Consider the following 24071-nt stretch of genomic DNA (forward strand, 5'->3'; position numbering starts at 1 on the left):
AATCCTAGCTTGTAAGAGATAACCATCACAATTTAACTCTTTGGAAACAGATAATGGCAAAGTAGTATTGCATTATTATTTTTGAAAATGTTTTATGATTAACTTAACAAACAATTCATGGCCTACAGAAATTTACATTTTGGAGATTCTGACACAAATATGTAGAAGCCAGCTATGGTGCTGCACCTCATAACCCACCTGCCTGAGAAACTTAGGCAATCTGGGCAACTTATTAACTCTTTGGAAACAGATAATGGCAAAGTAGTATTGCATTATTATTTTTGAAAATGTTTTATGATTAACTTAACAAACAATTCATGGCCTACAGAAATTTACATTTTGGAGATTCTGACACAAATATGTAGAAGCCAGCTATGGTGCTGCACCTCATAACCCACCTGCCTGAGAAACTTAGGCAATCTGGGCAACTTAGTGAGAGCCTGTCACAAAATAAAAGCTAATAAAATAAAAATGTAGCTGTGTGGTAAAGCACTTGTCTATTTTTTTTTTTTAACTCGAAGACAATTTTATTAGAGTTTAAAAGAACCCCCACCCCTTCACCCCCCACAGGGCAGGCAAGTTGCAAACCTCAGCAGCTTCCAGGAGCAGGAAAATGGAGGTGAAAAGGGAAAAGAGCCAAGCTGTTCCAGTAGGCATGGTGGACTAGCAGCCACATGGTGAGGAGGGGAGTCTTAGAGAAAGAAGCCCAAAATGTCGGGGAAGCCCATTGTGTTAGGAAACTGGAGTTAAGGACCGTTCGTAGCCCCTATGTGGGTGCTGGGAATCAAATCCAGGTCCTCTGCAAGAGTAGTCCGTGCTCTTAACTGCTGAGCCATCTCTCCAGACCCATGGGGGAAAGCATTCTTAGAGAAGAGATAGAAAGGAGAGGAGAGATTATGTTTTTATGAAGAATTCAGAAAAAGCACACAGACTTACAAAGCTGCATATCTGCAGCCTGGTAAGGTTTTCCTGCTTAGCATTTTTGAGGCCTTGGTTGAATCCTCAGTACCACAAAAAGTAGTAAATTAATTAAAAACTCGTCAGCACTGTACAGACATAAAGAAAACAAGAATTCAAACCAAGACTGCACAAAACTGTAAAGTTTAGACTATTTAGTAACAAAAAAGTAATAAAGGCCTGAGAGAGTGGTTAAAGACAACTGCCATCAAGCCCAGTAAGAACCCTGGTTCAATTCCCAGAGTCTACATGGTGGAACTGACACCTGCAAGCTGTCCTCTGACCTCCACAGACCGCAGACATTCCATGGCATGCACGTGTCATGTTCCTGAATCCAATCAATAAATAAATGTATTTTTTTTAAAAAGGAGTAAGACAATACTTCCAAAGGAACCAAAGTAAATGACAAAAAAGTTTTAAGGATTAGAGAGGCTTAGATATGTTAATAGACCAAAGGAAAAGAACAGGGAGAAGGGGAGAGAAATCAGGGGAAAAGACATCAAGGAAGAAGGAGCAGGAAAAGCAAAGGTCATTCTGGTAGACAGTGAGGTAGCCCAGAGTTCTAATGAATGTCAGGAGCCTCCTGGTACTTGGGGTAGGTAACTGAATAGAGGAAAAGGAGAAACAGATTTATTCAAGTGGCAAATACTACCCAAGGTGTACCTATGAACTTTAGGACATTCTATTTTACCATTTCTGGAAACAATTGCCTAATTTATGGTCTCAATTCTAACTTCTCTTTTGACTTCAGAGCCCAGTTTTCCAATAACTTGTAGGGCAACTCTGCTTTGATGCTTCATATGTTTTTTGTTGTTTTGACATGGGATCTCACTATGTAACCCCAGTTAGCCTTGAACTCACAGAAATCTGCCTGCCTCTTCCAGAGTGCTGGGATTAAAGGCATATGCCATCATGCCCAGTGAATGTTTTCTAAAAAATGAGTGAAGCTCATGCCTTTAATCCCAGCACGTGAGTTCTAGACTCTACAGAGTGTGTTCCAGGCCAGTCAGGGTTACATAGGAAGACTCTGTCTCAAAAAAAAAAAAACTTTTTATGGGGCTGGAGAGATGGCTCAGTGGTTAAGAGCAGACTGCTCTTACAGAGGACCCGGGTTTGATTCCCAGCACCCACATGGCCGATAACAACCATCCCTAACTCCAGTTCCAGGGGATCCAATGCCTTCTTCTGACCTCTTCCAGCATTGCATGGCATGGGTGCACGTGTACACATGCATCCATACACATAAAATAAAAATAACAAATAAAAATTTTTAAAAATAAATTGTATTACATTTATTTAACATGTTCCCTGGCATGTATGTAGTGGTTCTGGAACTAAAGGCATGCATCACCATGCCTGGCTTATGCTTCATATCCTTTTAAAATTTATTATATTTGCATTTTTTATTTTAATTTTTTAAATTATTATTTTATGTGTATGAGTGTATTGCCTGTGTGTAGATAAGTGCACCCGTGTTGTGCAATGCCCAAGGAGGACCGAAGAGGCTGTTGCATCCCCTGGAACTGGAGTTATGGACAGTTGTTAGCTTCCATGTGGGTGCTGGGATTTGAACCCAGGTCTTCTGCAAGAACAGCCAGTGTTCTTAACCACTGAGCAATCTCTCCAGCCCCTACATTTTTTATTTCTTTTAATTAAAAAAATTTTTTTTTAACTTTTAACTTGTTTTGTTTTGTTTTCAGTCTTTTTGAGACAGGGTCTCCCTGTAGCTCTAAGTGGCCAGGAACTTGCTATGTAGACCAGATTGACCTTGAACTCACAGAAATCTGCCTGCCCCTCCCTCCCAAATGCTTATTTAAATTTTTTTTTTTTAGACAAACTAGGTGTGGTGGCACACAACTTTGATTTCAACACTAGAGAGGCAGAGGTAGGGGGATCTCTGTGGGATTGAAGCCAGCCTGGTCTACATAGCAGAGTTCCAAACCAGGTGAGGTTACAGGGCTACAGGGAGACCCTATCTTAAAAAAAAAAAAATTTTTGAGACAGTCTTAACTCCATAGCCCAGGCTATGAACTTATATTGATCCTCCTGCCTCAGTCATCTGAGTGCTAGAATTTTAAATTTTAGGTGGGAGCTACCATGACCAATGTAGATGCTTCATACATAAATGGAGTGTTCTCCCCCCAATCCTATTTCTGTTCCTGATAATCCCATTTCTGCTAATGCTGCTACTACTTGTCTAGAGTTCCAGGCCTGAAACCTTGGCATTGCCTCTGACTTTTCCTTCCTTCGTGTGCCATCCCTATATATACTATATTTTACCTATACATACATACCTATGACAAAGTGTAATGTGCAAATAAGGTGCAGTAATAACAGTAATTATAACAATATATCATAATAAATGCAAATATAGCCTCTCTGCATAGAGTCAAGACAAACACATCTTCAGAGCAAAGTTGGCAGCAGATACCTGGTATCTCCAGGTATTGAAACTCCAGGTAAAGGAGGGCTGAGGTTTGGTCACTTTGAGATTATGCTTCTATTTCTTCTCAATTAGTTTCCTTGCCTGTAGGTTCTGCCCAGTCCAGTCAGTCCTACATACTACTCCCAGGTTCATCTCGATAAATGTCAGTTTTAAGAGTCCCTTATCATCTCAGGAAGCTGTAACAGGATCCCCAGGAAACAAGAAGACCCTGGAGGAGTTCATGTTCCAATGAAAAAGGGGGCAGCTATTGTACTCAGGGGAGGATTTGTAGAAGGCTTCCCTGGGGAGTGACAAGAGAGGGGAGAGCAAAGCAGGAAGACGGGGTACGGGATGGCATGGCTAGGAAACACCAGGGTGTAAGGAACCAGCTGAGGGGTGAGAGAGGTGACTACAAGCAGATTCAGTACCTTCCAGGGGAAGGAAGAGAACCAGGCAGGAGTGGATTACAGAGACCAAGGCAGAGAAAAAGCTAAGGGGCAGATAAGGAGCAGATGAAGCGGTGAACGCTCCCTTGGACAGAGTCTTACTAGATTTGTCAGTTATGGGCCACAGTCAAGGATAGTTTCAGGAGCATGTAGGGATTACACAGGCTAGCTACAAAGGTTATAAATAAAGAGAAGTAAAGAAGAAACAGACTTCTTTTTGAAAATGTTGGTTGAGAAGGGAAGGGAAATCATTGGGGGATAAAAAGCAACATCTTTAGAGCTCCCCTCCCTTATGAAGTAGTTCAGAGCCTCAGGGCAGCAATCCCTGTGGTGGAGAAGCTGCTGTTAGAAAAAGATGATTGATGAGCAAGATCCCCAGGGAGTCTGGGGAGATGGAATCTAATCAGGAAAAGTTTCTTTGTTCATTTATAATCATCCTCTAACAATATACTTGCCAATATGCATATATATATGTGATTGAGTATCCATAATCTAAAAAGCTTTACAATCTAAAACTTGATACAGGCAAGATTGCACAAGCAAAAAATTTCACATCTGACTTCATGTGATAGGTTGCAGTCAAAAACAAAGGCACAATAAAAATACTGAATTTTTTTTGTTTTGGTATTTTTGAGACAGCCTCAGCTGGCCTGGAACTCGCTATGTAGACCAGGCTAGCCTTGAACTCACAGAGATCCGCCTGCCTCTGTCTCCCAAGTGCTGGGATTAAAGGCGTGTGCCACCATGCCCAGCAAAATACTGAATATTTTCAAACTATGTGCATAAATGTATATAAAACAAATCGCAATAAAAACTCAGATATTTAGAATATTTTTAGACTGTAAAGTGGATAAATTAATTTTATATTGCTGTTGTAACAAATTACCATAAACTTGTTAAGTCAGAAGCCCAGAGGTCTGAACAGGTTAAAATAGGGGATAATCTTGCCTCTTCAAGCTTCTAGAGACAACCACAAGGGCTGAGGAGGTAGAGCAGTTGTGGAGCACTTGACTAGAGATAAGCACATTCCTTGGCTTGTGATCCAGTTTCTTCATCCAAAACCAGCAATGCCACATGTCTCTGACTTTTATTCAGTCACCCTCTACTCTTTCTAAGCCTAGCCAGGGGCTGGGGCTATAGCTCAGTGGTGAAGTGCTTACCTAGCATGTATGAGGCTCTGTTCCCACCAGTACTGCACTGAAAAATTAAAAAAACAAAAACTAAAGGTCATCTGATCAAAACACCTTATATGCATGTATGAAATTCTCTCTTTTTTTGGGGGGGGGGTCTTTTTGAGACAGGGTTTCCCTGTAGCCCCAGCTGTTCTGGAACTCACTATGTGGACCAGGCTGGCCTTGAACTCACAGAGATCCGCCTGCCTCTGCCTCCCGAGTGCTGGGATTAAAGGCGTGAGCCACACTGGGCTCTAAGGGGCAATACAGAATAATCTCATCTTAAGGGTCCTTAGCCTTAATTAGACCTCTAAGTTTCTTTTTTTTAAAAAATATTTTATTTATTATTTTTACTTTATGTGTATGTGTGTATTACCTGCATGTAGGTAAGTGCACCCGTGTCATGCAATGCCCACGGAGGACAGAAGAAGCTGTCAGAGCCCCTGGAACTGAAGTTACAGACAGTTGTTAGCTGCCATGTGGGTGCTGGGATTCGAACCTGGGTCTTCTGTAAGAAGAGTCAGTGGTCTTAACCGCAGAGCCATCTCTCCAGCCCACCTCTAAGTTTCTTGTACCATGCAAAATAACATACAGATATGGACACCTCTGGGTGCCATCAACTCTGCCTACCACACTAGAAGTGAGTATGAGGTTTTTATTTTAAGAGGACAGTTAGACACAGGAAAAAGAAAGGTATTTAATATTGGGACATTTTATGTTTGTGTTTGAATTGGGAAAGATACTTGGTCAAACAGGTAAACAAGGTTCTAAAGGCCAGGCATGTGGTGTGTGCTAAGAAGCTGTAGAGAAATAGTTCACTGGCAACCTGTAGTAAAATTTCCCCTTTCATCCCCCAAAGAGAAATTTAGCTGAAGAAGAGAAATTTCAGTTTTAAGATCAACCAGTGCTCTTAAACACTGAGTCATCTCTCCAACACAGGACAAGGGCATCTTGAATGAAACATCTGGACTATAGAAAACACAGTGGTGGCATGGCTGCAAGGTTCTAGATAGGATGATGGCAACTAAAATAAAAAGGAGAAACACCTAAATGTTTTCATTTTACAGGAGTTGTAGCATTAGAATACTTCATAGGGAATTCTTAGGTTGAAATTTACAAAAATATATTCAGAACTGGATTCTGTTTTTTTTTTTTTAAGTTTCTGGAAAACATGAGTGTTTTGCCTGCTTATGTGTTTGTGCACCAAATGTATGCAGTGCTTGCAGAGGCCAGAAGAGAATGTTAGAACCTCTGGAATTGGAGTTATAGATGGTTGTAAGCCACCATACGGGCACTGAGAACTAAACCCAGGTCCTCTGCAAGAGCAGTTAATGCTGTTAACCCCCCTGAGTCATCTCTCCAGCCCCTGGGCTCTGAATTTTTACTTCTTTCTCTCTCTGCTCTGATAATTGCTACATAGTCTGTGGAGATATGCACTGCAATGTGGGTGTATTCTTTGTAAAACACAGTAACCAGTTATTGGTGTCAAATTAGTATTTATTGCCAATACTATTTTCAATGATATAAGTGGTAAGAAATATGGTCATAATTACACCTTCAGAAACACGACAGAACACAGTACTCTTCTATAACAGGTTTTGAGTTCCTGCTGTGTTCCAGGCATTATGGTAAATATTTTTAAAAAACATTTTTAATTCAGTTTAAATGACATCTACTAGCAGTCTGTAACTTGAACACAAAGAAAAAATAAAAGAGGAACAAATATATTCTAGTATTTTCTATTCCAGCAACAAATAAGCCAGCAAATGAGATGTTAAATATTAGTGGAACTTTGACAGTTTTTCGCAATGGATTAAACTCAAAAATTAGTTTGGCAGTTGATAAAAGAGAACTCTACATCTCATATTTTAAAACAATTAAATTTATTCCTTGTATATCTTATTTTTGTTTTGTTTTGAGACAGTGTCTCAACTGGCCTGGAAATCCCTATGTAGACCAGGCTGGTCTCAAACTCACCTGCCCCTGCTTCCCCAGTGCTGGGATTAAAGGTATGCACCACCACACCTGGCTCATATATCTTTTTTTTTTTTTTTTAATAATAGTTGAGCCAGTCATGCTTTAGTTCCAGCACTCAGGAGGCAGAAGCAGGCAAATCTCTGTAGGTTCAAGGCCAGCCTGATCTACATAGTGAGTTCCAGGCCAGCTGGAGCTACAGAGAGACCCTGTCTCAAAAAGACCAAACAATTTATCTATTTATATTTTAGGTCTATGAGTATTTTGCCCGCATATATGTAAGTACACCAAGCATGTGAGCATGCAATGTCTGTAGATGCCAGTGTGTGTCAGATCCCCTGGAACTGGAGTTAGGGATGTTTGTTAGCTGCCATGTGGGGTGCTAGAAACTGAACTCAGGTCCTCTGGAAGAGGAGCCATTGCTCTTAAACCATCGAGCCATCTCTCCAATCCCATTTTTTAAAAAAGCTATAATCTATTTGGTTGAACAATTTATTCTGTAACTTAGTATGTACTATAGGCACAGATAATCTAGGTGGGTTTTGGATCTATGTTCTAAATTCTGTTTCCACATTATGATGAAAATAGCTATTCATCTGACTTTATTTGTATCATTATAATCAAACTAAGTTTCTAGTTTTTACATATATCAAATTGCTACTCTATCCAACAAACTCTTGTCATGAGAGAGGAACTATGAACTATGCAAAGCTCTATGCAATATTTAACACAGAAAAATTACTTTTTATTTACAGTTGTAATTCTAATTAGCTTTTTTGAATTTCCTGTTGGGAAGTGAAATATACTATTACATCAATTATTTGTCATCTGCCTTTTTTTTTTTTTGTCTTTTTGAAGTAGGGTCTCTTCTGTAGTCCCAGCTGTCCTGGAACTCACTGTGCAGACCAGGCTGGCCTTGAACTCAGAGATCTGCCTGCCTCTGCCTCCCAAGGGCTGGGACTACAGGCGTGCGGTCATCTGCCATTTTACCTTCTAAGCAGTGTATCTTTAAAATTCGTATTCCTCTTTCCTCTTTCCACAATGAAAAGTCTCCCTTTCATTTCCTCCCTATCCCCTAGCTGTTTTTTTATCTTGTATTATTTTCTTGCATATACTTCCAGATACTTTTTCTCATTGTGTTAGGGTTTTTTGGTCTTTTTGAGACAGGATCTCCCTGTAGCCACAAGTAGCCTCAGTCTGACAGAGATCCACCAGTCTCGGCCTCTTGAGTGCTGGCATTAAAGGTATGTGCCACCATGCCTGGTTTCCAGATGTATTTTATGTATCAAGCAAAAATGTAAGCATATTAAACCACTCCATAAAAACTTTTCTGTGCCTTTTTTCCTTTTACTTCCTCTTTTTCTAATGTTGGAATACTAGTCCACTGTACAGATCAGCATAATTTATACTATTTTGACATTTGCATTGGTTTTATATTAATTTATACTATTTTTGACATTTGCATTGGTTTTATATTATGCTGTTCCTAACAGTACCAAAGTAAAAGTTCATACTGAAATATTTGTGGGAAATCTTCCTACACATGGAATTTCTAGCATGTTTGTAATCTTGCTTAGACTTTTGTCAACTTTTCCTCTGCAGAGGTTGTTTTGCTCCACAGACTTACTGACACGATGGTGAGCTTTGCTAATATGAAGATGAAAATTGTTATCACAGTGTAGCCTTAATCTGTATTTCTCTTAATATGGACAAAACTGAGTCTTTGTTTTATTTTTTAAATTTGTTTTAAAAGCCAGTTGTATTTCTTTTCTGCTTCTCTTGGACTACTGTGATTATAGGAATTGTTCATATATTAACAAAGTTAGCTCTTTGTCCATGAGTGGCAAATACAAATTTTAAAGAAGGTAAAATGGCAGATGACAAAATATTATTCAGTTTTGTTTTCAACTTTGTGGTAGCTTTTATCAGGTAGAGCTTTCAATTTCTACTTTACAAAATCATATTTTGTAAATTCTCTGCCTTGTGTTAGGCTTTCTTCATTAAGAGGTAATTTTTTAAAGTTCCTATGGTTTCTTCTAGTACTTCTATGATTAACAAACATTCTTTAAAATTTTATTTTAAATTTATTCGTTATGGTGTGTGTATGATGTATGTGTGGGCGTGTATGTGCCACTGTGTACATGTGGACGTCTGAGGACAGCTTTGAGGAGTTGGTTCTCTCCTTCCACCTTTACATGAGTTCCCAAGATTGAACTCAGGCTTGTGTGGCAAGCCTTTTATACAATAAGTGCAGGCCTTGATTAACAATTCTTAATCATCACACATTCTAAATTGTTTTGCACACAGAACTAAGTTCCTTGTTTCAGTTTCTATCTGGGCTTGAAGAGCAAATCAATCTTAAGAACCTAGTAGAAGAAGGGAGCTTGGATTTTGGAGTGCAGAACAGAACCATGGCTGTTATGCTTTCAGATTGCTAGACCCTGGACATTAAAACAGATTATTATCAAATAATAATAAATTCTCTGAGCCTCAGTGGCTTAATCTGTAAAATGAAAAGATAAACAGTACTTAGAGATGAAAACTTCACGATTCATCTAAAGCCTGTGGCACAAATCTCAACAAGGTGGAAGTATTCATTAAATGTAAACTATTACTATGTTAGTGATAACCATAGACTATTCTTTTTTTCTTTTTCTTTTTTTGGTCTTTTTTGAGACAGGGTCTCCCTGTAGCCCCAGCTGTCCTGTAACTCACTATGTAGACCAGGCAGGCCTTGAACTCTGAGATCCGCCTGCCTCTGCCTCCCCAGTGTTGGAATAAAAGGTATGTGCCACCACGCCTGGCTAACCATAGACTATTCTTCAAATTTTACTAACATCCCATAATTCCCAATTCTAATCAGAAGGGATCAGGATTTCTCAAATACCTTACAGGTAATTCTAATGGGCAGCCAAGGTCTAGAACCACTATTCTAACACTAGGCCAATGGTTTCAGATATGATGGAAAAGAATTATTGCTTTTTTAAATTTTATTTTATTTTTTTTGTCTTTTTGAGACAGGGTCTCCCCGTAGCTCCAGCTTTCCTGGAACTCACTATGTAGACCAGGCTGGCCTTGAACTCACAAGAGATCGGCTTGCCTCTGCCTCCTGAGTTCTGGGATTAAAGGCATGTGCCACCACACCACGTTCAGCCGAATTATTGCTTTTAAAGAACAACTTGGAGTATAGAAAATTTTTATAGGTAAAATGCTATGAATTTGTTAGAAAGGCATTAAAAAGAGAACATGGAAATGTTGAGATATGTCAAAGATATATAATGAGTTACAAAGTGTTCTTTTATATGTTTATAAGGCATCCTTCTCAGAAAAAATGTTAGGGCATCATACTCTATAAACACTTTTATAACATTGCTTAAGGTAAGGGGCATGATGTACTTGTATTTGTTAGATATGTGAATGGGATGTGGAATAGGACTTATTAGCTGTTTGGTTATCATACCATTGCTTTCCTCCACAATTCTCGTATCCTCCCTCCCTCCCTCCCTCCCCCCCTCAGGATTGAAATCTCTAATAAATCTCAAAAATAAATTATTTCTGATAATCAGAAAAATATCTCTGAATTTTAGAAGTTTGGGAAAGGTTTATAAAAGTTTTTTAAAAACTACCTATAGATGAGTAGGGTATACAGAAAGTTAGGTATTATTAAATACAATTTTAAAACAGTATGGTCTAAAAAGATTGTGTTCAAGGCCTAGATTCTAGTTCCTGAGCCAGCATAAACTTCTTCAGGCACAAAATGAAAAAAATTAACAGTTCCCAATGGTTTCTTTCAGGTCTAAGTGATTAGTCTCTCACCAACCACCTTATGTTAATTACAGAGGAAAAGTATTCTAGCTTAAGCTTTTAAAATTTACATTCTGGCCAGGCGTTGTGGCACACGCCTTTAATCCCAGCACTGGGGAGGCAGAGGCAGGTGGATCTTTGTGAGTTTGAAGCCAGCCTGGTCTACATAGTGAGTTCCAGGACAGCTGGGGCTACAGGGAGACCCTGTCTCAAAAAGACAAAAAAACAAAACAAAACCCCCCCACATTCTACAATCTTATTTTCTCTTAACCTATCTAAAGCATCATAGCGTCTCGAAATTGGTATTTTCTCAAGGTACACCTTACAATGGTATCTTCACCCAAAAGGGTGACTAATGGAGACTAGGTTGTTGGATCCTTTTTTTTTTTGGTCTTTTTTGAGACAGGGTCTCTGTCCTGGAACTCACTATGTAGACCAGGCTGGCTTTGAACTCAGAGATCCACCTGCTTCTGCCTCCCGAGTGCTGGGATTAAAGGCGTGTGCCACCATGCCTGGCTAGGTTGTTGAATCTTGAGTGTGGTGAGAATATGTTGGAGTATCAGCTTTCTGCTGCCTTTTATTTTTTAATATTTTATTATTTTTTTAATGTGTATTGCTTGCCTGTAAGTAAGTGCACCCGTGTCATGCAATGCCCTGGGAAGACAGGAGAAGCTGTCAGATCCCCTGGAACTGGAATTATGGACAGTTGTTAGCTGCCATGTGAGTGCTGGGATTCAAACCTGAGTCTTCTGTGAGAACAACCAGTATTCTTAACCACTGAGCCATCTCTCCAGCCACTCTGTTGCCTTTTAAATCACATCCGACGGATATCTTAATACACTCAGGACAGATCACTCCTGGGACTTCCTTCTACATTTTCTTCTAGTTTTTCCTACTCTTCTTTTTGCGTATTACTCAAGATCATGAGACCTCATATAATTCTTATTTTGTTTGTTTTGGTTATGCTTTGATCTCTTCCCCCACAAGATTATACTTTTCTTCGAGGTAAGGATATATTATATTGTCTTGTACATGAGCTAGTATGGTGTTCTGGTACATAAAAGGAGCTTGATAAATGTTTAATTGATTATATCGAAAAGTTTTAATGATTTTTTTATTGCTTTTACCTGTTTAACTTTCGCAGTACACTTTATAATATTTTGACTTTTTAAAAAGTCATTTTATTTTTATTTTATGTGTATGCATGTATTGCCTGCATGTAGGTAAGTGCAACCTTATCGTGCCTGCAGAAGACAGAAAAGACTGTCAGATTCCCTGGAACTGGAGTTACAGACAGTTGTTAGCTGCCATGTGGGTGCTGGGATTGGAACCCAGCTCTTCTGCAAGAACAGTCAGTGTTCTTAACTGCTGAGCTCTCCAGCCCCCATGGCAGTATCCTTTACTTTCTAAACATAGTAATGAGCTTTTTACTTTCAAAGGTTAGAAAGTAGTAAGTTATAAAGCAAGAAAGCAAAAATACACAAATAATAAGGTTAGCTTTTAGTAATAATTGTTTAGAATAACTTTAAATGTGGAGCTGGGCACAGTAGCACATATCTATAATCCCAGCACTCAGGAGCCTGAGGCAGGAGGATTGCAAGTTTGAAACCAGTGAGTTCCAGTGCAGCTTGGGCTATACAGTAAGACCCTGTCTTCAAAAAACAAACCAGAGAGAGAGAGAGAGAGAGAGAGAGAGAGAGAGAGAGAGAGAAGAATATTATAAGGTAGTTTGGGATGTTATCAATTAGATTATCATAAACATATTCAATGGTAGGACACTTGCCTAGCATGTGAGACCCTTTGTTTCAAAACCCAATACTGAAAAAAGCAAAAACAAAAAAATAAGTTAACCAAACTTTTGGACATGTTAAGTGTAATTTTCTAAACTTACATTATTCTGAAGTGATGAACAATATTTAAAGCATTTATTAACTCTCACAAATAAACCCTATGCATGTAACCCAGAAAATTATGCTATTTGAGTATGATATTGGAAAAACTGACTATAGTATTTTGTTTTGTTTTGAGACAGGGTCTGGTCTCCCTTAGCCCCAATTGGCCTGGAACTTGTTTTGTAGACTAGGCTGGTCTTGCTCCCCCAGAGATCCGCCTGTCTCTGCCTCCTAAGTGCTGGGACTAAAAAGCATGCACTACCCCACCCAGCTTAACAATAGTATTTCGGTGAAAGAGAAAATTTCAATTTTGATAGCACAATAAAAGAATTTAAGTACTTAACCTTTGTACTTATAATAAAAACAAAAACATTAATGCCTTTTAAATTACATTTATTTATTGGGGGGAGAGGTACATGCCTGGTGCAAGGGCACAAGAGTGGAGGTCAGAGGACAACTTGTGGGAATGGGTTGCTTCCCTCTGCTACGTGAGTTCTGGACATGGAACTCAGGTAGTCAGGCTAGGTAGCAAGTGTAACCCATTAAATCATTTCACAGGACCACATTATTGCTTTTGATAACAAGTGTTAAAATTGAGAGTGAGATCTAAAATATACTTATAGAGAAGCTGGTCCGTTTCTAGCTTAATAGTTAAGTTTGGCTTTTGACTTATGAGATAGTGCTTTTATAGACTGGTGAGTAGGGACTTACCATACTTGGGGCTCTGGGTTCAATCTGCATCACCCAAAAGAGAAAAGGAGTTGTAAATTAGCGTTTATCCTTACTCCTCTTTTAGGCTATGTTGTAGCTCTAAATTTTTTTCACCTGTAAATTAGTAACTACTTCCTAGATAGGAATTCTAGCTTGTCATTCTGTGTATTAGTAGGAGGCCAGGTTAAATACAACACCACATCTTTAAGTGTGTATTTTTTGAAGTTTATACAGACTGAAGTGTATACCTGCTAGTGGGAGCATTTCTAAGCTTCTGTGTCTTCTATATTTATATATGCATTAATACATACTAATTTTTAGGCACCCAAAGAATATTCTTTCACAAATTTTTGTCTTGTTAGCTGTATAATCAGCTAAAAGCAGCCTGAGAGTTCAAAACTGGCAAATAGGTTAAAATTGATTTCTTACATTTATTCCCCAAAGTACAAATGTATCTAAAATTATAGAAGATCCCAGTTTCTTTTTTTGAGGATCCCAGTTTTTGTAATTACTTCACAGCATTATTAATTTCGAAATAAATTAACATTTTACTGGATGACTATTCTTCAAAATTACTTTTAGACTAATTTTTACATGTTTGCAAATAAGCAAATATCCGATAGCAAAAAGGCATTTAAAACAGCAGGTGAACATTCTGAATGATTTCTAGTTTGAAACATTCTTTTCAATTGAAGTCTTATAAACATTTAAAATTGGTTTCAAAAAGGAAAATTGCCGATAAGGGAAAATATTTTAGAAGAAATTTCAGCAGTAAATTCAACCTCGTTAAAATTCTAATCGAATTAAACATTGACCTTTAAATTACTTACACGGGTGTAAGTATTACTTTTTAAAGTGTGAGTTTAGTTTTAAATATTTGGGGATCCTATAAACAATGCTGACATTTTCGAACTTTTTTTTTTCTTTTCCTGAGCTATGTAAATCTTTGAATTGTACTAAGGACTAGTGTCAAGAAAGGCATTATTTTCAAGATGGATGTTTACGCATGCACAATACTTTGAGAGTTCGAGAGATCTCATCTCTTATTCTTCACTTCTCTTCCCATTTTCAAAATGCAATCTAAATCGTAATTGGAATCCCTTTTCCCAACGTGTAGCAAGCGTTGGTGGCACGCTCGAAAGGATGAAGGCTCTACTTCGTCAGCCATGTGTTTATGAAACCCAGGCGCTTTCCCTAGATCTGCTGCCTGATAATCTCAAACATGGAGGATGCTTCTGATTCTTCACGAGGGGTTGCTCCATTAATTAATAATGTAGCTCTCCCAGGCTCTTCGCCGTCTCTTCCTGTATCAGTGACAGGCTGTAAAAGTCATCGAGTAGCCAATAAAAAGGTAGAAGCGAGAAGTGCAAAGCTCCTCCCCACAGCGCTTCCTCCTTCTGAGCCGAAAGTAGATCAGAAACTTCCCAGGAGCTCGGAGAGGCGGGGAAGTGGCGGTGGGACGCGAGCCCCGCGCGGAGCCGGGCCGTGGCCGCGGGAGGAGCGAGCCGGGGCGGGCCGGGCCCTCGCAGCCTTGGGGAGTGGAGAAGGTGCCGCGGCCCGCACCGCGCTCTCAGGTGAGGGGTCCGGCCGGCGCCGGCGGGGACGACGGGAGGAGCGGGGGAACAAAGCGCGGCGGCGCCCGGGGTCTGCGGCCGGCGGCCCCTGCGGCGTTGGCGGCGGACGGGAGCCGCGCTGGGGGAGGGGGCCGCGGGGCGTCCGCCCATTGTGAGCCGCCCGCGGACGAGCGGAGATGGGGCGCGCCGGGAGCGCCGGGGCCGCGGCGACACTACTTGCTCAACACCCCAGCGGCGGCGGCCGGGCAGGACTGCGCCCCGGGAGTCGGCGTGGCGCGTCAGCCACACAAAAGGCAGCGGAGCCCTCCCCGCGCGGAGCGGCCCACGCCGCCGCGGCTTGCACCTTACCGGCTTTCCTTTCCCTCCAATTTGATAGGGAAGCGGGGCGGCGCACGGCCGGGAGATGCCGCTGCTCCACCGAAAGCCGTTTGTGAGGCAGAAACCGCCCGTGGACCTGCGTCCTGACGAGGAAGTTTTCTACTGTAAAGTCACCAACGAGATCTTTCGCCACTACGAGTAAGGGCCGGCTGCGGCGCGAGGGGTAGCGGGGACGGCCGCCCCCGCGCCCTTTTGTCTGTCTCCTCTTCTCGCCTCAGGCTGGTGGCGGGGCGACTCTAAAGTGACGGGTGGCGGTCGGCCGCCCGGCCTGCCCCTTCCCCGGCCCGCCCAAGACTGCGCCGAGCGGCCGGCGGACCTGCGCCCGGGACCCTGTCCCCCCCGCCGCGGCGACACGCGCTCTGCGGCCGGTTCCGGGATCCCCGCGGTCCCGGCCCGGGTCAGCCGCGAGTGGCTGGCGTCTAGCTGCCGGGAGAGGAGATCCCTGACCCCGAGGGCAGGAAACGGCCGGCCGGGGCTCGGTCTCCTCGGTCGGGAGTGGGTTCTGACGTTGAGGGGTGCCGGGGTAAGGTGGGGACGGGAGTTGAGGCTGGTGCGGGAGGGAGGCGCGGGGCTTGTGCGCGGCGGGGAGGGCCGGGCCGGGCCGGCGGGGGCGTTGGGCCCGGGTCCTCCGCCTGCGGCCTCGCGTCCCGCGCGGCTTGGCCTGGGAGTGAGGGACGCCAGCCGCGCTCTGTCACCGTCTGTTCTTGGTGACTAACTCCCGTCCCCGGGGAACTCGGCGTCTCCGCCCCCCCGGAGACCGGTGAGGAAGGAGTCAGCCGAGCGTGGGGAAGAGAAGTGGGGAGCCCTCAGGGCCCCGGGCGCCCCCTCCTCCCTTTGATGCAGCGGGGGCGTTGGGAGAGGTTAAGACAAGTTCAACTCCAGCCTCGGTCTGTCGCCTCTCTATCCCCGGTGCCCATGTGGGCCGCCTGACATGTGCCACTGCTATTGTTTTGATAAGAACCCGGAGCTGCTGCTGCTGTCGGTTCAGCCCCCGCAGGTTCAGGTCTCTATCGTAGAGACCCCCTAGTCTCTGGGGTATGTTTTAGCGATCCGCAAACAGACTCACAGCCTGAATTGATCTGGAACAGCCCGATCCTCCCTCTTTCTTGTGCTTTATCCTCTACTCAGAATCTCTTTGTGGATTAGAACCGATTGTTAATAGAAACCAAATACATTGCATGTAGGAGGATTTCTGAGTAGGGGGCTTGATCCAGGGGAGCCTTTAGGAAAACTGCACCCGTCTGTGTGGTGAGATTAGAAAAGTCTGTTCCTTTGAGTGTTTAAAACTTACCTCAGGTCCTTAGAAAGGGTTACATGTAAACGTGTTTTATCTAGAGAAGTAGGTAGTACTTTTCATCAAACAGTACTTTTCAGTAGTAGCATAGGACTCACTGGGCTCCTGTACAGACTTGTTTTGTCACTCTTGTAACTTCTTAAGTGGATTTAAGTTAGGTAACTGTACAAAGATGTTTTATTTTAGTACTTTAGTTTTCTTTAGAAGTTTAAACTAAAATCCTTAGTAACAATTCTGATTTTTTTAAAAATTGAATTTAAGAGTGCCAAATAGTAAATAGGCTTAAATCCCAAACTCTTCTCTCCTTTGATCTTTGCAATCTTCTTAAGAGGCTTTTCTCCCACTACTCAGCAGACCAAGTCAGGATTGCAAGTTCAAGGCTAGTCTAGAGAGTGAATTCCAGGTCAGACTGGGTTACAGAGTGAGACCCTGACTTAAAAAACTAACAATGCCCCAACCCAAACAACAACAGAGGCTGTCCTCCCTGTAGAGGGTAAGATAAACTTGACTTTTATCCTTTGTAAATTAGACTTAATGTACTTTGGTTTTTGAGATGAATTACTCTGACCATGGAGAATCTGAACTACTGAAAGATTTTTGGCATTCCAAACCTGTCTCTCTTCCATGAACATAAGGAACTTTATGCTTCATAGACTAGGACGTTAAAATATTTAAAAGTGGGGCTGGAAAGATGGTTCAGCGGTTAAGAACACTGACTTCTTGCAGAAGACCCGGGTTCAAATCCCAGCACTTACATGGCAGCTAACAACTGTCCGTAACTCCAGTTCCAGGGGATCCAACAGCCTGTGTCCTCAGAACTTGCACGACAGGGGTGCACTTACCTACATGCAGGCAATACAAGCATGCACATAAAATAAAAATAATAAAATATTAAATAAAATATTTAAAAGTAACTTGGTATAAGAAACCATTGAAACAAATAAATGTGTGTGTATCCCTCCATATGGATATATAAAATGTATATGCACATACATGTAGATATAATATATGCATAAGTGTGCATAAAAAATATTTAAAAGTAACTTGGCATAAGAAACCCTTAAAGCTGTGTGTGGTGGCACACGCCTTTAATCCCAGCACTCGGGAGGCAGAGACAGGCAGATCTCTGTGAGTTCAAGGCCGGCTTGGTCTACATAGTTTCAGGACAGCTGGGGCTACAGGGAGACCCTGTCTCAAAAAAAGACAAAAAGAAACCCTTAAAACAAAAATGAAGAAATAAATATATGTGTATCCCTCCATATAGGTATATAAAATGTATATGCATATACACATAATATATGCATGAGTGTGCATAAATATACATGCATATATTTAATGATCTGTTGAGTTAAAAAATGATCTGTTGAGTTATAAAATGGGAGAGTTTTAAGAAGCATTAAAAAAAAAAGGAAACCATTTTGTGGGCTGCAGAGATGGTTAAGAGCATTGACTGCTCTTGCGGAGGGTTCAAGTCCTAGCACCCACATAGTAGCTAACAGCTGCCCGTAACTCCAGTTCCAGGGAATTCAATGCCTTTTTCCGATCTCCGGCATTGCACGACACAGGTGCACTTACATACATGCAGGCAATACGCTCATACGCATAAAAATAATAAAAGAAAAATAAAAACCACTTTTATTTTCTTCCCAGTGCTGGAGTTTTGGAAGTTACAGTTTAAGAGAGACAATTGGTTTGTTAACAGATATTTGATAATTTACCCTGAAAAAAATTACATTATGTTGTTATGTATTAATCCTTTTAAGATTTTTGAATTGGCTGTAAAATAGAAGACTTCCATTTAGTTGTATTAAATTTTGAATTATTTTCTCTTTCCCTTAAATGGTAACAAAGACATCTTTCCAAAAACATAGAGTGGCTGGCATATGATGGTCTGGAAAAACTGAAGGAGACCTGATTTACTCATTCCTTAAATTACTGATTGGTTTGTGTAAATTTGATTATCTTTTAAGTATGTTTTTTAAAGAAACTGTATTTGTCTGAATATTTTTCTGTGCTGAATGACTTAGGGTTTTTTGTTTTGCTTTTAATTTCTTAACAGAAATGTCTCTTGTCTTAGTCTCAGAGAGGTTTCCTTCAACTTCATACTCACTTCCCAGCACATCTCTTAACTTACTGGGTAGTAGTTTGTCTGAAACTTTTTCATTGCTAAATAGATTTCTGTCTCTACTTGTTGCAGTCCACTTTTCATCTTTCCAGGCTGCAGCTATCATCCCCTGCTTCTTTTTTTTTTTTTTTTTTTTTTTTTTTTTTTTAAGCCCTGTAGCCCCAGCTACCCTGGAACTCACTATGTAGACCAGGCTGGCTTTGAGCTCACAGAGATCCACCTGTTTCTGCCACCCAAGTTGCTTGGGACTACAGGTGATCGCCACCACACCTGGCCTCATCCCCTGCTTTTACTGATTCCGGTTATGGCTCTGATGTCTCACATTTTGTTTTCTCAAGACCCCAAGTTCTTTAAGACAGAAACTATGACCAAGGTGGATCAGCAGTGATTTTTTTGCAGTATAAATTCCTTTATTTAGTTTGTTGGAACTACATGTTCCTAACTAATTGCTAACTCTTGTTTGACCTGCTTTCAGAAGCAGAGAAAACTCATTAAAAATAGCACATTAACTATAGGTAAATACACAGGTTAAAGCACATAATTTAGTCTCTTAAGTCAATTAAGATTTATGCCATAATTTCGATTGGCTCAGTTTTTGTTTTTGACTGTGGGTCATTAAAAAATGGGACAACTGGGTCTGAATATAAGAAATAGATTTGTTTTTACATCATTTCCTAGTTTGTTGTATTATCTAGTAATCTAATACCTTAAGCTTTTTTTTAGCCATTTGGAATTTGGGATTATATTTGCCATCTTTGATTGAATCTGTACAATTTAAGAATCTCTTCCACATCAACTAGGAGGTAATCAAGATTATGTTTCAGCCTGGCATTCCAGTGAAGATTTGACTAGCTAGAATGTTTTCACTGTTCACCAGCTCGTACTTGTTAATTCAGTTCTTTCATAAATGAGGAAATTGGTTGGGATATAGATTAACTCCAAGATTGAGGTTGGAATCACATATTTAGCAATTGATAGCACTAGAATTTTAATTCATATTGCTAAGGGTCTAGAGTTTATCCTATTTTTAGTGTTTACTCTCATGGTGCTTATATGAAGAATTCTTCCTGTTCCAAAGTTTGCAGAAGTGTGCAGTAAGAAACTAGGAGAGTTACATGGGATTCAAGTTGGCTATCTAGGTCTTTGTTTAGGGAATCATTCTACTGTCAGTTTAGACATTGACCTTTACTACATACATCCTTCAGCAATTAAGCTCTAGATTTTAAGTGAACTTTAAGAATGTTGTTTGTGGGGTTGGAGAGATGGCTCAGTGGTTAATTACATACATGCAGGCAATAATACTCTCCTACACATAAAATAAAAATAATAATAATAAAAGAATGTTGTTTGTAAACCAGACATGGTGACTGCCTTCATTCCCATGCTCCAGATGCAGAGGTGGGCAAATCTCTGAGTTTGAAACCAGTATAGTCTGCTCAGTGAGTTCCAGGCCAGCCACGGCTACACAGTACAGTAAGATCCTGTCAATAAGTAAATAAATACTGTTTGTTTATGGATGGCAGTGTCCTACCCAGTTGACCAGGAGCTTGAGATCAATCCTCTTGCCTCTTGAATGCTGAGATTATAGGCATGTGCCACCACACCTGGTGCCATCAGTTTATAGTAGGATAAAATACTTTTCTTACTGACCAATTCCGACACTGATGAAAGAATATGTGAAATCTAGTTACAATTAAAGGCAGTTTGGTGAGCATGCAGTTTTCAAGGGAATGTGGATAATCTTCCAAGCTACTGTCTTTAAATTAGGTATGTTTAGTTCCTTCTTAGGAATAAGTTGGCCATGCATCCCTGATTCTTGAGGCCAAGAAGTCCTTTTTCCTTAGAGGGTAGAGCAGAGAGCCCAAGTGTTTCCTTTTCAGCTTAACTTTCCTGTTTAGCAGGCTACCATGTTTTATCTTTACTTTTTTCAGGGAAAATATGAGTATCAGTAAAGTGTAAGGGGTTGCCCCCAAACTTAGCGGCTCAAAATGACATTCTGTTTTATTTGTTCTTTGGTTGACTGTTCTTTGGTTGACTAGTGTCCTCTGGCTCATTCACTTACCTGTGTCAAGCTGGTAGCAATGCTGAGATTGAGTGGAGTTAAGAGATGGCCTCTGCTGGGATGGCTTTTCTCATTTTAAGAGGTATCCTGGGGTGTTTCAGCATTTCAAGAGGGAGAGAGCTTTGAAGTCTCCATGTCATCTCTGTTATATTGATGAAAACAAATCACAAGGCCAGCCTAGATTCAAGGGATAGTGAAATTAGACCCCATGTCTTAGAAAATCAATGTCCTTTCAAAGGAATCTGCACACCTTTAGCTTTCTTTGGCAACAAATTGGGTTTTAGGGTATTTATTGATAACCTGGTATAATTCACCAAAATACAGTGAAAATTGGGGCAGCAAGATGGCTCAGTGGTAAAAGCACTTGCCATGCAATCTTGAGGACTTGAGTTTGATCTCAGGAACACACTGACCTCCACATAGAAGCTGTCACACACTTTGCCCATACTCACCTCTGCCTTTCTCTCCTCTCTCCTCTCTCACACTTTGCCCATACTCACCTCTGCCTTTCTCTCCTCTCTCCTCTCTCCTCTCTCCTCTCTCTCTCGCTCTCTCTCTCTCTCTCTCTCTCTCTCTCCACACGCTCACACATACAACTAATAAATTTTATTATTTAAAATCACCCTAGAAACCTTCAAACACACTTTGTTGCTTGCTTGCCCTTGTCCTATCTATAGGATTCAAACTCTGTTTCTTAGAATTTGTTTGTCCTGTGCTTGCCCTCAAGAAATTCTTCAGATAGTTAAAATAGTTAATTGTGCTCCATCCAACTCCCTTTTCCAATGTTGAACTTTCTCTTTTCAAATATTCTATAAGTCTTTTTAACGTGTTCTTCTGATACTATTTCAGTACTATAGTGGTGGTCATCTTAGGATCTCTGTGCATATGGTCCTTGAACAATAAGAATTGATACTCCTTATCAACTTACACTGTGGGCTTAGAATTATCTCATGTAAGTTTTATGTAAACTGTTCATGGAACATACCCCCATTTTATAGATGGGGAGCCAAGTTCTGAGAAATTATGTAACTTATCCCCCTCACCAAAATGTTAAAGTTAGTATTCAGACATTTCCTTTCTTCCTCTCATTCATTTATGTATTTTCTCTGTCTAGATACACATAAAAATAAGTGTGGACTATCCAGTGAGAGTACATTTGTTGACTCTTGCCATTTTACTTTGGAGAATCTTTGAACATGCCAAGAAAATATGTCTCCCTAGTGAGAAATGAATGTCTACAACATAATATAGTATAAGCCACATACGTCCGTCCCATGAAGCCAGCGTAGTAGAAACCTAAAAAAGAGAGCTGGTAATTGTTTGCTAGGGCGTTGGGGAAGCCTCTAACAGGAGTTGACATCTGAATTGGGTCCTGAAGAATTAAACAGGACAGAGTGTGGAGAGAAAGAGATTCTAGGCAGAAGATGCTGTAAAGAATCCTTTCTTTTTTCTTTTGGTCTTTTTGAGGCAGGGTCTCCCTGTAGCCTCAGCTGTCCTGGAGCTCACTGTGTAGACCGGGCTGGCCTTAAACTCACAAAGATCGTCCTGCCTCTGCCTCCCGAGTGCTGGGATTAAAGGCGTGCACCACCACACCCAGCAAGAATCCTTTTTAAGCAAGGGAAACTGTAAAAATATCAAAGTATGAATTTAAATTTCACTTAAAATTGGTCTTTCTATCCATTACTGTTAAAAGGAGGACTTTGGGTCCAATATAGTATTGGGAATACTTCACCTTTGTCAATTTCTCATTGATTTTAGTCTCTGATTTTGAAAACCATTTTTGCTGTTTCTCAGCTTTGTTTCATCTGCAGATTTTTTTTTTTTTTTTTTTTTTGGTCTTTTTGAGACAGGGTTTCCCTGTAGCCCCAGCTGTCCTGGAACTCACTATGTAGACCAGGCTGGCCTCGAACTCAAAGAGATCTGCCTGCCTCTGCCTCCCGAGTGCTGGTATTAAAGGCGTGCACCACCACGCCCGGCTTCATCTACAGATTTTAGGAATCTGCTCTTCATGTCATGTTTGTCAAAGTCAACACTAAATAAAATGCAGAGTAAAATTTCATTAGGAATAGTTTCAGCCCCTGTTTTACATTTTCTTATTTGCACAGTAGTAAAATGTACTTATAGTGTAGATATCGAAGAACTCCCTTGAGTTCTGTATTAACAAGCTCTTCATACCTGAATGTGTTTAATGAATGAGTATAGTTTAAGGAATACTCTTTTTTTAAACTTAAAAAAAATTTTTTTTTATCATTTTATTTTATATGTATGCATGTATTGCCTGCATGTAGGTAAGTGCACCCATGTCGTGCAGTGCCTGAGGAAGTCAGAAGAGGCTGTCGGATCCCCTGGGACTGGAGTTATGGATAGTTGTTAGCTGCCATGTGGGTGCTGGGATTCGAACCCGGGTGTTCTGCAAAAGCAACCAGTGTTCTTAACCGCTGATCCATCTCTCCAGCCCCCTTAAGGAATACTCTTTTGCATATCATGGACTTTTAAATTAGGAGTTCTATTCATTTTTAGTGTATGATCACATTTCTCAGTTATATGATTTTATATAACTGGGCAGGGGAGTCTACCCTGTGCCTTAGATCTTTGCTCTTATATTGTGCTGGATCTTGTATCTGGCTAGTATAGTTTCAGCCCTTAAGTAAAGTATACTTTGTATTTCTGTGAATTGTATTTTATATCCCTTAATCCTTTGTTGTTGTTTTGTTGTTGTTTTGAGACAGCTCTCCTATAGCTGCTGCTGCCCCAGAACTCTATGTAGATCAAGTTGGCCTCCATCTCACAGAGACCCAGCTTCCTCTACCTCCCAAGTGCAGAAATTAAAGGTGTGGACCACCAGTCCTTAATTCTTAAATCTACTAGGCTTTCAGTTTTCCTAATCCCTAACAATTTAACAGTATGTTGCACTTTGTTTCTTAGCTTGTTCATAAGAATTGGTGGACTTTAGAATACAGATGTTTTTGGAAAAGTATTCTACCTTACAACTCAGAATTTTTCCTTATGAAACAATGGTAAAGAGGAAAGGCCATCTCCCCCCCCTCCATGAAGGACCAGCTAATCAGTATTTTGGGCTTTGCTGGTCATAGTGTCCCTCACACTCTATTAAGCCGGGTGTGGTGGCGCACACCTTTAATCCCAGTACTCCGGAGGCAGAGGCAGACAAATCTCTGTGAGTTCAAGGCCAGCCTGGTCTACTTAGTGAGTCCAGGACAGCTGGGGCTACAGGGAGACCCTGTCTCAAAAAGACCAAA

At 40.9% G+C, this 24071-nt stretch overlaps 1 protein-coding gene across 2 annotated transcripts in view; it reads left to right on the plus strand.

The window, feature by feature from the left end:
- The first annotated feature begins 14707 nt into the window (after positions 1–14707).
- The window catches only part of Baz1a (bromodomain adjacent to zinc finger domain 1A), a 94223-nt gene continuing 84859 nt past the window's right edge, over positions 14708–24071 (plus strand). For both annotated transcript variants that reach the window (XM_008829786.3, XM_029561879.1), the window contains exons 1-2: positions 14708–14955; positions 15332–15471. In XM_008829786.3, the coding sequence (XP_008828008.1) occupies positions 15359–15471 (113 nt within the window). In that variant the 5' untranslated portion in view covers positions 14708–14955; positions 15332–15358. The remainder of the gene's footprint in view (positions 14956–15331; positions 15472–24071) is intronic.

This window comes from Nannospalax galili, unplaced genomic scaffold (genome assembly GCF_000622305.1).
Source record: "Nannospalax galili isolate Female #2095 unplaced genomic scaffold, S.galili_v1.0 scaffold1171, whole genome shotgun sequence".
NCBI classification, from domain to species: domain Eukaryota; kingdom Metazoa; phylum Chordata; class Mammalia; order Rodentia; family Spalacidae; genus Nannospalax; species Nannospalax galili.